We start from the raw sequence: 15,417 nt of genomic DNA, 5'->3' as shown, positions 1-15,417 counted from the left end.
TAAATATCAAAGAATTTTATTGGACACTGACCTTCCTTCATCTGAACATATGTTGGCGTATGCCATTCAACATCAGACTCCATGTATTATGGTCTGACAGTCAAATCAGTATTAATTAACATGAACTCTCTTGCCAGGCTGGCTAGAAGTAAGACTCGAAGCAGGGTTATCACGCTGTAAATCCAGAAGTTGTCATACATTAAAGTAAAGACTGATTTTGTAAACCTTATTATTTTTGGATTTTCTGATTTGATTTCACACCTTAAACTCTCCCTTTATTGGTTTGAGGATAGTTGAACATTCCAAAATACTGACTGGACCATATTTAACTGTTGCACTAAAGACGGGAACTCTAAAATTGAGAGACATCTCTTATGGTTTCTGCACACTGTCATGACCTGCATTATTTATTATTTTAAGTTACAGAAAAATATAGACATATTTCATTGAAGAGAACACACACGCAGCTTAGAATTAATGTGACGACTGCTGGCAGCACAGCTCACCGTCACAAACTAAAGCAAGTCATCATCAGTCTCTTGAGAGTGCCTAATGTTTCATTCAGTGCTGCAACATTTGCTTCAGTCTTAACTGGATCATCATACCTCCAACTTTTATCTCCTAAATATATTAGTTACATTTAACAAAACCCTGAAGGTCTTCCAGGAACTTGATGTACTCTTGATGCTCAACAGCGGTGCTCAGCTCCATCAGTTCATCAGCAAAGGTGTTGTCAACCCCCCGGTCAGCCAGGAAGTCCATCAGGTGGTCGTACAGGGCCTGAAAAACCACACATAAGTGAAGTTGTCTAATATATTGTCATGTGTAACAGCATGATTTTTAGCATCTCAAATCTTACCCAGTCGAGGGAGTCTGTGTTGAGTGTATAGCTGGTCTCCTTCCAATCTGTATCTCCCTCAGGCTGGAAACTGACTTCACGAATGGCAAAGATGTCGCTCTCTTCTCCTTCACCATGGCTTATCTAGAAAAGCGAATCCAGATTTTTTATTTATCTAAAAAACTTAATTATCTGGGATCAATGGCAGAGAAGTGCTGGTGATATCTGACATGTAAATGTTCAGTATTAATCTCTGTGCTTACCTCGTCTTCAGGGAAATGGCAGTCAAACACCAGGGAATGTTTTGCTGCCTGTTTCGTTACTTCAACAACAAAGTTGGGTGTTGACACAATTTCTGGCTGTACAGAGAAGCACAGTGCACATTATTAAAATGTTGCTTAAGGATTGTGTTTATCAGTTAATTTACTGCAGCTTTCATTTTCCAAGCCAAGTGCTTTTGCACTTCTATAAGATAAAAGGTTTTTGCAGAAACTCCATTCACATCATTACAATGACAGATGTGCATACATGTTAATAGGTATGATGTGGCTCACCTCCTCCCCTGCTGGCTTCTGCTGTCCTTGTTCTGCTTCTTCCTCAAAGTTAGGAGGAATGCTGTTATTGACATTGAATGTAACAGTGACTCTGTAAAAAGAGGACAGAACATAAGCTCATTTAGAGTACCACGTTGCTTCCAAACATTGGATCATTGTGGCACCACCAGCTGCTGCAGCCTTACTTTTCTCCAGCAACGTTCCTTGTGAGTTTAGCCTCGGTGCCGTTCATCTCCAGTTCCCATCCTCCAGACATTTTAGGAAGGGTTTTGGATTTCTGGATCTTCTTCTCCTCTTTGATTTCATCAAACAGGAACTCACCAAATGCTTTGTCACCTGTATGACAGAATATATATATATATATGAGAGACTATGCTGTAAATGATATCCTTCTGTAGTTGTAACTGCTCACAGAGAGCTTTCAAGCAACCTCTTCTCTCTGTCCAGCTGGGATGTCTACAACAAGGCTACACATTATATAACGTAAAACCCCATAATCTTTGCATCTGTAATCTTTGATATGTCATTGCATGTTACATAAATGCAACTTACATCATTATGATTGTTATGATTATTATAATTATAATAATCATAATAATAATTATTATTATGATTATTATTATTATTATTATAATACACTGCAAATACTGTTTACTGCTGTTGTACATTTCATCTCATTCACTTCAATTTCAAATTTAAACCTGTAGCAGCTCTTCTCACTGAGAATGTATTTCACATGTGTTTTTATTGTAATTTCTTTTTTTCAATATTTACTTAATTTTGTGTATGTTTTGACTGTTATGCACCACAATACCCAGGCCAATTCCTTGTATGTGCAAACCTAGTTGACATAAACCTGATTCTAATACAATGCTTGGTGTTCTTGGTTTGACAGTGTAGTCAAGTTTTTTTTCCAACAGCACTTATTCCCCTCTCATGTAAATGCATAACTTCTAACATGAGGACTGATGTTAGCTACTGCATCATGGGAGATTACTCCAACATCAACTACTCCTAGACTCCTCCACACACAAACACTAACATCATGATTAATTTCATTCATTCCTGGCAATTGAAAAAAGAAACTCAACTGCTATCAACCTGGTTTACACAGCCTCATCAGCCACTCTTAGTGACTGTGTTATTGCAACTGTTAACAAAATCTTTGGATGTTACAGATTCTCCACATAACTTGTCTTCAGTCTCACAGTGAATGACCTTCCAACCTCAACCTGGATACTGACCACGCTATTTCATCAGCCTCACAATCTGTCATTCATCTAATCTAAGACAACAAATTAGGATTCATTTAAACAACAGTTATTTACTCAATCCGTTGTGTTTTTGATTTTTTTTCCGGTGGTAACTGAACACATCGTTCAAGGTGAATTCTAGCTAACATTAACTAACACTAGCGAGAAGATGCAAACGCTTGTGTGTCGTAACTGTAAGAGCTGACTTCATTTCTGGCATATATAAAGCCTACATTACTTGTTTTAGTTAAGGCCCTTTAGAAATTAGAAAAGACACGTTTATGTGAATATCTGCCGCAAGATATCCTTTATACACATAGCTGCGGTAAAGTTACACCAGCTAAGCTAGCAGATTTAAATATGAACTTCTCAATCTTCCCTTACCTTCTGTGTGCAGTCCACCGCATCCACATGACACCGAGGGACTCAACACCTTTGAACTGAACAGTTTTGGTCTGTATCCTGACGAGGCTCCGTTGTTATTCAGCATCCAGAGAGACCGGGTGAAGGGCCGAATTGTTGCCGAACTAGGAGAGCGTAGTGTTGGGCAGCTGAGCGGCAGAGCTCGCGCTGTGGACGTGGTAGCTGTTGAGAGGCGGACAGCGGCTCCCACCGCACGGACAACTGACTTCAGCATGACAGTATAGAAATATTAAGGCGTGTAACAACACAATAAATTAATTTGACACCACACAACGACCAGCTAGCTCCCCGTTACTGTTGCTTCTCGTAGAACACGTGTGGAAGGACACATTGACCTGCCGTAACGATGACCTTTACACCGGAAGTAGTATTTTAAAACCGAAAGAAATGTAGCAAAAATGTTGCCTGTATCTTAAAAACAATATAAAATATGATAATATCTTACATTACACGAAAAAACAACTTATAAAGTGAATTATATATGTAAAAGGTACGGCGTAATAGTATGTCATATGGTCATAACCTTACCAACAGCGCCACCTGTGGTTTGATGAAGTTTTGACCTCAGTAGTGACTGGAAGGTTAAAGTTCTTACATCTGTCTGTCTTCCTCTGAAACATCACCACTGGTCCATGACTCCTTACATGTGATAGAAAATATTAATGCAGCATCTGTCCACAAGAGACGAGAAGACATGGAAAAACCTATTTTGGGTCAGCAAGCATCATGACAACAAGAACAAGCGTTTAATCATGAATGTTGCTGCTCCATCAAACCCAAAATCCATGACATTAAATCGGTTTCTGGGCAACAGTGGACATCCTGGAGGAAGGTTGCATCCCTCAAAGTGCAGCATGTTCTAGTGCAATGAGGTGAATAAGTTGCATCATTTAGACATAAACCCCTGTTGCCAGAAGATGAAGCTCTTTTCTCTCTGGTGACTCTCTGACTCTGGTCTCCTCTTTTCTTTTTTTTTCCCTCAGACATTTTTGACTTCTTTTGTTACACATTCCCTGCTAGATGCACTTAGCAACACCTGGCACACACTGCTGAAAACGTAAGTTGTCCTTTGTTCTAATAACACAAATCAGTTAAATAAACATAGAATGCAGATAATACATCTCAATGAGTTGCTCAGTGTAACCCAATCAATTCATGCACTAAAGTATAAACTGTCTGTTAATTCAGTTTTGCATAATTTGCACATATGTCAAATACAAGTAAATTACAATGTTCTAGACAAGGATAACTTGTATTCTACCTCATGCTTTCTGCAACATTCATAAGACTCCTCAACACTAATTTTGGCCACTTTCAGTTCTTTAACAGACACTCACAGATCTATGCGAAACCAAACAATGGGAAATTTTACTCTACACATGAAGACTTGTGCTCTGAGTCAGAAGCTGGGTTTTTATTAGAAATAATCCCAATAGTGATTATGTAAGAATATAACAAATCAAATATAATAATAATAATAATAATAAACCTATCAAAAGGTGTGTATTTAATCTTATAAACTTTAGAACAGTACATGCAGGTCTTCAATGGTCTACCTTTTATTTGTGAATGAAACAAAATCCTGGGCAGCATGATTTGAAAGAAATTTAATCACTGAACACACAACCTCTATGTAACACAGTCTGATGAATCTCTACCCAGATGCATTTGGCGTATGATGTTTTGAAAAGTTAGAAACTGTTTATGTAATTTATTCAGATGATATATATTGTACAGTCCTGAGTCCAGTGTAAAAAAAGACGAGAGAAGCATCCTTTCTATTCCTCAACATGTTGTGACTTACATTCTACAAAGTATGAAGGACCTGAGTGATCAGATCAGTAACTATAATCTCCATGCATTGCATACATCTGTGGTTAGTCTGTGTAGGGGCTGAATAAGGATTTGTGCAACATACAACAGCAAAGAGTAGAACCTGGAGACGCTGGCATGCTGCTTCTCCCGACGTGCATGTATTTGGGAAACTGGTGACACAGTCATAGATGTGAAAAAAAGGGGCATGCACATGCTAACAAGACGAGTGCAGACTAATTATCAAAGTGAAATCATGTCAGTGTGACATGTAAAAACATTTGAACTCAACTTTGGTGTTTTTCGTGTTTTCTTGTGATTACATAACATCATAGATTGAAACCAATCTAAAGTCCTTGCATATATAAAACCTTTTAAGACCCATTTGTATAAACCCAAAACTACAGGGAAGGAAAGTTTAGGTAAGGTAATATGATGGATGCAAAATAAAGATGTGATAAATCAGTTAACTCTTAAGCATTATTCAAATTAATGCTCAAACGAACCTACATTTGCTTTCTGGAACCACTTGTTAGAAGGTGCCTTAACAATAGAGTAGAATATTTTATGAACTTAACAAATGGAGAGTGATGTTTTGACTCTACTGACACTGCTTTGATTTAAGAAAGAATGAACAGATAAATCATATCAGCCCAAGTCATTGCTTATTTGAAGAACTGTGCTCCAGTGAGGTTATCTGTGCTGTTAAAATGCATGCAAATGGATGAAAGAGCTGAAGCATAACACCTTAGAAAAAAAAAATCTACTTTTTAGGTGTTAAAGAAGTGGCTGAACAGCATGGTGAGACACTATCAGGCAGAAGAAACACAGTTTATAAAATCTGAATTACAGTCTGGAGGAAGTCAAAGTTGTGAGGCCTCAATATGCAGATTCCTGCTGCAGTGACACATGCCAGATGTTTGTCAACTGGGAGGTAGTGAAATCCAAATGTTCTGTTCTGATTTGCACTTGTATGAAATCAATAAGTGTCTTTATCCAAATTCAATTAAGATACTCTTCAATTATTTCCAGTATTATCTTCCTAGGAGAGATGTACTTCAGTCCTGTTTCTCTATTGGTTAGCTCTTGGTGGGGTGCAGTTTGCGGCCAAAGTACTCTGGCGCTGCGTCCAGCAGCCAGTCGGCGTCCACCAGACAGAGGTCTCTCATGTAGCAGCGGGACGTGTGCAGCAGCTCATTGAAGACCACGTATGCTGGTTTGGCCTGGAAAAGGACGGAGGAAGGGTGGATGGCCACAGGCTGGTGGGTGTCCAGGGCTAAGTAGCTGCCGTCGTGTTGTAGCTCTGCGGCGTTGACGAACATCCCGTGGGCAAGGCAGCGACGAACGTTCCCCGTGTCCGCCCCGCATGACTCCAGCTTCAAATTCAGCTGGTGGATGAACAAGCAGAACAGGACACGTTTGCTTAAAATTTACAGCTGTGATCCGAAATGAGATCCTCTATTCCAAATCAACTGCAACACTTCACGACATTACACGATCTCCTTTAAACCTTGTTGTTTACAAGACTGTGCTCTTACTTTTGTGTACCATCATATCACAACCACGTGTATAGTGCATCATGTCTGTAAACAGATCATTCACAGTATTGACACATATAGATTTGCAGATGTTTACCTTAAGGCAGATTTCTTTGATTTGCGCTTGGACCTCTTTCACCAGACTCATGTTCCTGCTGTTGACAAAGTTCTCTCGACACCACTCCTTTAACAGCAGACGCACACCAGATTATAAAAGGTAGCTCAGCAGCACACATTGATTTATGCATTTTGTTTAGTCACATGTACTTTCCTTCCCTACTGAGCCCGCTGTACTCACCTTATTACCACCGACTTTCTTGAACGCTCTGTAGATGTTAAGGAGGGTCATGTGGTCTCCTTCGCTGGAGGTGAACTTCTTGCGTGCTGCGAGCACCTCTTCCCGCCGCGCCGGAGGGTTATAAAGCACAGTGTCCACTGACAGCAGAGACACGATGCTCAAAATCTCCTCGGAACAGGAGTAGTCGGGGGACAACAGGATGGTCTGTGAGACGGAGCAAACAAAGGCGGGGAAGTGTTACAAAAAAGATCAGAGCAGAACCCTAGAAAACGTTTAAAAAAAAAAAAGTATTTATTTATATAATTTTGTGCATTCCCAGCACGTTTTACCTTTGCATATCTCGGCTCTAGAGGGAAGCTTGCCATCTTCTTTCCCAGAGCAGTGAGGAGAACCTGCTCATCCTTCCTCTCCACCGCTCCCAGCAGCTCTAAATGCTCCACAGCAGAGCGAACAGCCTCTGGGATAAACACATCGGGTTACTATGGCCTTCAAACCAGACCAGAGGTGCACATTGATTCATAATCAATCTTACCTGGGGACGGCTTGGACATGAAATCAAAATTCATCACATCTGGAATCCCTAGAGCCATGAGCTGCAGCATCACACCAGCTAAGTTACACCTGCAGTTCACGCACACACACACACACACACACGCATACGCAGGGGAAAGAAAATAACAGAACAGGACATTCAATCACACTGACCTACATAAATCAGTATTTGGGAGAGAATCCCACTCCTGCAGATCAGCACATACTGAGCTTTATTATCTGTATGAAAAGAAAAAAAAAAAAAGCATCCTACCTCTGGATCTCAGGCACAGTCATAGGGATGAGGTTGTCGAATTCCTGCTCGGTGTAGAGACGATAGCAGAAGCCGGAGTCCTCCCTGCCAGCCCGGCCCGCTCGCTGCCATGCCTGCGCTTTAGAAACCCGCTGCACCGCCAGCACCTCCAGTCCGCTGTCTGAGAGTCACGCAGCACATGTTTAATGAGATGAGAGCAAAATAACTGAACAAAAAATATATTTTGCAGGGTGTAATTGCTTAATTTTACAGTTAGAAGCGGGATCACGGTGGTCGAGTTGGTTAAATTAATAAGTAGAGCATCAACTTGAGGTGTGCTGAGTAGTGTGGACATTCCAAAAGAAATAATGGCCTGTCTGTGATTAAAAACTTGCTGTGATTTAAACAGGCATTCATCATTATTAGCTGTCAATAGAATGCTGTGGGGCAGCAAAGTCTGAACGTAACACTGACATCACAATTAAGTTCATATGTTGAACTTATTAGCAAACAGTTGCTTATTTATACATCCAGCAGTTACAGAGCAACATTATTATTCATTTGGAGTCGTGTTTCTGTCCACTTGGTGAATGTAGGTCGAATATTAACTCTCTTTTAGCTCCGTTTTTGCTCTCTACCAACTCATGAAGGAAATATCTGGTTCTTTAGCCGCTAAAAGCTCCACTGTGTTCACCAGCTAGTTGCTAACTGGGTGTGTTTGCCGTATGGTAGCTGAGCAGGTAGTGTACAGTGGGTTTTTAGAGCTTTTTTGCAGAAAACAAACACTATGAAAAGTGCTGAGAGTAAAGTTGCAAACAGACAGCTAAACAATCATTTAAACTTGCTATAAAGCTCTGTAAAGCTGAGGGAAGCTGTAGGCGATGACTCTCATGTTACACATTATTTAATATATTGTTAATACAAAAAAATCAATTATAGCCACTTTGAACTTAATACTGATGTGTGTGTGTGTGTGTGTGTGTATCATCTCACCAGGATTGAAACGTTTGGCCTTCACCATCCCTGTATCTATGACGTATTTGATCCCAGAGATTGTAACTGATGTCTCAGCAATGTTGGTTGACAGAATAACTTTTCTACAACCCTGGAAAAAGGTAGAGAGGACAAACATTTTGCATGAGTTATACAATCATTTCAAACAATTAGGTAATGAAAAGAAAGAAATCTGACACTTGTGGCTTTAAAGACTAAAGTAAATCTTAAACAATACCAAACATGAACTGCAGTGCACAGAGACACGGGGCTATTTTTTCACAAACATGTCCCTTTGTCTACACTTATCTGTGGGAGATCTGTTTCTCCTGCATGTTTGTTGTTGCCTTTACCTTGGGAGCTGGCTGGAAGACCCTGAGCTGCTGCACCGGGGGCAGCGACGCATACAAAGGGATAACTACCATGGGACCACAACCGTCGGGAAGATGCTTTGCAATGTCCCGGCACGTTCTTGCCAGAGCCTCGATCTCCTCCTGGCCCGTCATGAAGACTAAGATATCATGGGACGGAGGTGCCTCCTGCACACAAACAAGAAGACTGTGTTCTGTTCCAGTGTCAGAAAGAATCATCACCACCACCTTCAACTAACAAATATCAGAGCACATGAGCATGCATGCAGGAGAGCTGTTTACCCACAGGTTTGTCTTCTTCATGATGCTAAGGGAGACAGTCTATGGTTTTTGACTTTGATTTAGATTGGATTAATTTAAATACACCTGACTGCACATGAGTGAGTAAACAAGAAAAACCATATTTGTCAGGCGCCTGTAGTGATGCAGTCTGCTCTATTTCTTCAGGACTGGTTAGCGTAGCATTTCCATTGCAACACAAAATACAGTATATCAGAAGAACTAAAACAACAATTTAAAAAATCTCTCTGGTTGAGGGCAAATATTGTGGACTACCTGATGGATCTGGAAAATGGAGACGAGAGCAGCCTGGAGATAGTCTGACTGGGACTGCTTAGTGTAGTAGATCTGAATGGGATGCTGCCTGCCCTCCAGGTACAGTACAGGAGACTTGTTGAAGTACTCGGAGAACAAGTCCACATCCATAGTGGCTGACATCACTATGACCTGTGCAGGTTACACAAAAGACAGAAGCTGTGAACAAAAAGAGATGCTTCAACAGATCCACACAGCAGAGGCAAAGTGAGTTTATAGGAATTAAAAAAGAGCAAACACTTTATCTCATGAGCAAATGCAGTGAAATAAAATATCTTATTGAAGCCAAGACAACCTCAACTGTCCTCCTACCTTCAGAGGAATCTTATTAAGCTCTCTGCGCCTGCGCTGAGCGGTCTTAACCACACCAAACAGCACGTCGGTGTGCACGGTGCGCTCATGAGCTTCATCCAGGACCACCACAGTATAGCGCAGCAGTAAGGGATCTCCGATGGCCTCTCGCAGCAGCATGCCATCTGTCATGAACTTCAGCTTTGTCTCAGGGGAGGTGACATCCTCAAAACGCACCGTGTACCCGACCTGAAAACAAGTTTGTTGATGTGCCATTATGTTAACAGCCCAGTAAGACTTGACATTTACAGTATATCAACTCAAATATCCATCACAAGGATGTAATGTATTGATGTAAAATGATTCAACACATATTAAGCACAAAGTTTATTACAACAACATACATAATGATAATGGTTATTATCAAGCTGTTCTATTGTGATCTACTGTGCGTACCAGCTTGCCAAGCTGAGTCCTCTTCTCTTCTGCCACCCTTCCTGCCAGTGAGATTGCAGCAACTCGACGCGGCTGAGTGATGGCAATGATGCCCTGTCGTCCGATGCCGGCCTCATACAGATACTGTGGGATCTGTGTGGTCTTCCCAGAGCCTGTCTCCCCTGGGTGAGAGAGAAGTTAGAAAGAGTTCAGGTATTACATTGTGAATCTGTGGAGTAGAAATGACATTTTCTGTGCAATATATTAACCAAGGTGTGATACAACTCACATATTTTGTTGGGAAAATATTTCGGGCTATGACATAAAATAGACTGACTGAGCACTTTAATGAGACCAGCAATGTTCCTGAGTGTATTTCATGTCATATATAAATATTTTATATGTCATATCATATATACATATGTGATTCACTTTAGAGTTTACCGCTGTGAATTAGAGACATGCTAAAGTACGTACAGATTAAAACTGAGCTGTAGTTTAACAGAGCTGACACTATGATTCAGTTTCTTTTAAACTGAGCGCTCCAACAGTGTCTACTGTTGTGGTAGCACATGTTAAGTGTAGCAGAGACTTTACCTATCAGAATAGCGCTGTGAAGCTGCCTCAGCTGGCTCAATAGTTGAGGTTTCGCCTGATGGATTGGAAGCTGTTTCCTCTGGACGTCTATCGGAGTGGCTGCATTTCCCTTTCTCGGCAGCAACATTCCAGGTTTATTCCTATCGAGGCGGAAAAAAACAGACCCCGGCTTGAATTTTTTAGCCGGAGGAGGTGCGGGGTCGTGGGGCATGGTCTAGAAAAAGTGACTCTGGTAGCAAAACCTTAGTGGCTTTTTCTTGAGAGTCTTTATTGTCAGAAAGAAACAAAAAAAAGTTTTTTTTTCATGCTCGCTGACGAACAAGCAGGCGTCACTGCAGTTGTTTTGCTATCTCTGCAAAAAACGTCCCCACGTGGTCAACTTCGGCGCAGTTGTTTGTCGTCATCAGTCCTTGTGAAATTTAACCCGAATCTCGACTGTCAGGCAGATCCGCCTGTAAACCATGAACGTAGATGCTATGGGATGAATATAATGTCATATTTTGAAACTGAAAAAGCTTCGAAAGATTGAAACTCGGTGTTTGAAAGCTTGAACTATATTAAAATATATTTTGCGAGAACTAAGTTTTGAAGGCTTGTATAATATTTTGATAGGCTGAAAAAACATTATTTTTTTAATTTGTTTTCCGTCTTCACAACTGCAGCACTCTTTTTACAGTGTTTCTCCATTATTTGTTTTTAAACATCTTTATTTTATTGACACAATCTGGCCATTACAATAACAAGTTGGCAAAAACGTACAAACTGTACAAATCCTAGACAGAGCTATTACAGCTTATTGTAATATAACACAAAGCAGTAGAAATAAGGAATAAATAAATAAAAGAGGGTCAGAGGTTTAATCAGAAATCAATATATGTATGTTTTTGTAAATATCCAAGACCTGTTTGGGTTTTTTTTTTTTTTTTTACATTTCATTGCTTTCTTAAAATGTATTAACTCATTCATGAAGACTGAGAACAGTGGTCTGACATCAACAAATCTGCATCTGTAGAATTATTGTTTATTTATAATAATCAAGCTATTGTACATCATTTCCATTTTTTGTCCTGCATTATAACTCCAAATTTAGTATCATTATATTCTAATTTGGCCAACTGAAAATCCTTTTCAGATATCCACTTTCGAAATGTTTCCAAAAAGATTTGGTATAATCACAAGCAAAGAATGAATTTTCTAAAGTTTTGATATCAGAATAACAAAACATAAAATTGTTTTTATCAGTGTTGAATCTTTGTCTTAGAAACTCATTACAAAGATAAATATCATTTATCATTTTAAAATGAGTTTCTTTAGCTTTCGGTGAAATAGGGAGAGCGAGGTATCTGGTTCTGATTATAATCTCTTTAGGATAATCTTTTCATAGAAAAGGGAAGAGTTTGAAGGTGTGGGAACCCTTTACAATTTTGTTTGTGCATTTTTTTTCTCCTTAAAATCGAGTTTGTCTGTATAAAGTGAAGGTATCTGTGGTACTAACACATCATAAAGCAACATGCCTGTCACCATATTCACCATTACTTGTGCAATTGCCTTGATAACCACGAAGTATTGATTTTTGTACACTTCACATTGAATTTATCAATTAATTAATTTTACTCCAGAAGATTCCCTCTTGAATCCATCAAATATAAAATAGACTAGATACCTCTCTCCACCAGTCACACTAACATAAAGATTTTCTTTTCAACAAGATACATCTGTTATTCCAGATTAGAGGACTGTGTGGAGTGAAATTGTGCTTATAAATCAGATTCCAGTATAGGAGGGCCTGCTGATGAAATTTAGACAGCATAATGTGCAGTATAGCACTACAGTTATCACATCTTAACAGAAAATCTATCCAACCACATTTATCAAATATTTAAGAGGGAATATTAAACCAGGATCCATCATTATTTTGTATTAATTGTTGAAAACATTTTAGTTTTATCATTCCATTCGTCGCCTCATAGTTGATCCCCTCCTCAATTTTAGTAATAAAAACACATATAAATAAAAACAATATAAATCTCTCTGTACACAGGAATTCAGTATAGACTCACTGTTCTTTATGCCAATACAGTTTTGGGTGAACAGACCGGTTGGAAGAGTTGTGACACTCTTTGATCTCACCGCCATGTGATCACATGGTTCATGTCAACCTGTCTGACACTCAGCAGCAGGGACTATATTTACAGCAAGTTTCTGGTCATATTAATGCATAACGTGCATTGATTACTGTTGTGTTCTATCATGTATATGTCTGCTACTTCATTATTATATTATTTACATTTATTTATATTACTTACTTTACACCACTAGGCGGTAGTATGGTAAAGCAGATATAGAGATGGCTACGATACTATACCATCTACTGAGGACTATTGTTTTACTTTACATTCAGCCTGTTGAAGCAAACAGCACCTGTTAAACACTCTGGCGTTCTTTTATTCATCAGCACACATTACAATTACTACGTTGGCGACACTATATTCAATATATATAATAGCCTTTCTGGGGAGTGGCAGAGACAGCATTAATCTGTTTTTCTGTGGTTAATTTTGAAAGGAAAATGTATTCATTTATAATATGTATTTATTTATTTTTCTCCTGCTTCTATGGTCAAAATTATTTACATCCTCATGTTATCTTATGTTAAGACATTCACATAAATATGCACACAAAGTGGATATCAATCATGCCAGCAGCTGCTCAGTTCAAGTTTGGTCAATAGTACAAAATATAGAGTACATGACAATCAATGGAATTCAACAAAATACCCATAATATGTCCAGGGAGCGGGTCCAGTCTGTTCCCCCACTCATGGTCTTCCACTCCTGTTGTTGGTAGTGCTATATCTGGGCTTTGCTGTCATGACTGCCACTCAAACCTCAGACTGGACACACACACACACACACACACACACACACACACACACACACACACACACACACACACACACATATATATATCCTGGAAAACAAAACAGGGAGATGGCCTTTTATGGAGTTGATCATGCTCTCTACAATAACACACATCTTATATCTCTTCTCCATCTCTTAACATTTCCATTCCACAGCATGCAAGCATCCTGCTGCAAGAGCTTTCATAGGCACCTCAGGATTTTACCACCTCAGTTTCAGAATGATTCGATTTTATTTTATTCTATTTTATTTTATCTAATTGCTAGATTCATTTTCCATTCTATTGTTAGATTCACCTTTATTATATTGTATTTATCTAATTGCTAGCCTTGTTCTGGAGCTATAGGCACCAAAGAATTTCACTGTACATTATACAGTGTATGATTGTGTATGTGACAATAAAACTTGATTTGATTTGAATATTTAGAGTTCACCCACCACAGTTTCAGAAATTTCTATGGGGAAACTTGGTATTTTAGTATAAATATTATATATATATAACATCTAACTTAAACTAAACTACACAGACAAAAATGAAGATTATGGATCAGAGGAGACAAGCAATGTTCAGCTGCTATGTTGCTACATGCTGGTTATATTGTACTGCCACCAACAATAAAGGTAAAGTAAGTTGGTGAAAACAGTGATTTCATGGTTTTTATGACTTTATGTTGAGATATTGACACACAAAACAAGTTTAAAATATTAATAGGAAGTTAATTAATTTAACAAGAAGTGCACCAGCAAAGTGCTTTTAGAATATCATTTTTTTAAACAATATTTTTATTATACTTTTTCCTCTGTCAAAATAATCAGCTGTGAGGCCTGCACAAATATTGGGAGGTGTTTGTTGAAAGTTTATTCATTGCTATTGCAAAACAAGACTTAGTTATCACTAGTTTTATTACATCCAAGATATAAGTGCTATTCAATTAACGTCATCATTATGTGATTAAAATTTCAACACAGTGCTTAAAAGCTATGTTACGGCTGTATGTGTTGCCTGTGATTTTTGTCTCCTTCCTCTCCTATCTATTGCTCCACCCAGGCCATCTACAATCAGTCCACAGGGAGGTGCACCTGGCCCAGGGACGAAGAGGTTAAATGTTCCATGTTCCTGTAGCAGTCAGAGGTCTCTTGATTGTGGACTGCTGGTCTTACCTCTCAGCCTGGAATTTTATGTTATTTATTATTATTCTGTTGCATTTTGATTGTTTATAGCACTTATTTAGTGTCCTTGTTGTTTTGTATCTCTTTCTTAATAAATCCCATGGCTTGGTTGTTTTTAAAAGGTGTTTTACTTTGTTAAAAGAGTTTTAAATTGGGTAAATGGTGGATTGTTGTTTGCCCCACAAGGCCGACCAAGGGTGGGGCGTAACAGCTGTGTTAACATATTAATATTGGATTAAAGTTATCTTTTTGTTATGACAGAAAACAGAGGCAAATCCTGCAAAGAAGTGGAAAATTACATTTGTACTAACCGTTCTGTCAAATGGTCTTTTCTCTCAGTCGACATCTACCCCAGCCTCTCCATCTCTCCACCAGCCTGGTCATTGATCCACCAGCCTCTCCACCGCTCCACTAATGTGTCAATAAATGCTGTCATTTCATCAACTTACCAGCAAGCCCATATGGGAAACACAGAAAATGAATGGGGTTCAATGCTAGAACTATACAATAGGCCTCAATCTGCATTCTTGTCTGTACTTGTGTTC

The 15,417-nt window shown here is 39.1% G+C and overlaps 2 protein-coding genes and 1 long non-coding RNA gene across 3 annotated transcripts; 1 reads left to right on the top strand and 2 right to left on the bottom strand.

Annotated features, from left to right (window-relative positions):
- LOC122995207 (complement component 1, q subcomponent binding protein) lies at positions 1 to 3,433 on the bottom strand. The gene is made up of 6 exons (XM_044370251.1): positions 3,030 to 3,433; positions 1,578 to 1,728; positions 1,393 to 1,483; positions 1,102 to 1,197; positions 860 to 982; positions 1 to 780 (listed from the first exon to the last, which is right to left on the bottom strand). The coding sequence occupies exons 1-6, from the start codon at positions 3,280 to 3,282 to the stop codon at positions 631 to 633; spliced, it is 864 nt and encodes a 287-aa protein (XP_044226186.1). The 5' UTR covers positions 3,283 to 3,433; the 3' UTR covers positions 1 to 630.
- Positions 3,434 to 3,551: 118 nt separating this feature from the next.
- LOC122995208 lies at positions 3,552 to 5,963 on the top strand. Its single transcript, XR_006406758.1, has 2 exons — positions 3,552 to 3,940; positions 4,052 to 5,963. It is a non-coding gene; the product is annotated as an uncharacterized LOC122995208 (long non-coding RNA).
- Positions 4,661 to 11,227, bottom strand: dhx33 (DEAH (Asp-Glu-Ala-His) box polypeptide 33). The gene is made up of 12 exons (XM_044370250.1): positions 10,782 to 11,227; positions 10,206 to 10,366; positions 9,771 to 9,998; positions 9,420 to 9,590; positions 8,847 to 9,032; positions 8,494 to 8,605; positions 7,522 to 7,681; positions 7,249 to 7,337; positions 7,046 to 7,173; positions 6,717 to 6,920; positions 6,516 to 6,602; positions 4,661 to 6,268 (listed from the first exon to the last, which is right to left on the bottom strand). The coding sequence occupies exons 1-12, from the start codon at positions 10,990 to 10,992 to the stop codon at positions 5,960 to 5,962; spliced, it is 2,046 nt and encodes a 681-aa protein (XP_044226185.1). The 5' UTR covers positions 10,993 to 11,227; the 3' UTR covers positions 4,661 to 5,959.
- Between the last annotated feature and the right edge of the window lie 4,190 nt (positions 11,228 to 15,417).

Source organism: Thunnus albacares, chromosome 13 (assembly GCF_914725855.1).
Source record: "Thunnus albacares chromosome 13, fThuAlb1.1, whole genome shotgun sequence".
NCBI lineage: Eukaryota > Metazoa > Chordata > Actinopteri > Scombriformes > Scombridae > Thunnus > Thunnus albacares.
Note: the sequence above shows the minus strand (reverse complement) of the source record. Positions and strands in the feature narration are given on the sequence as shown.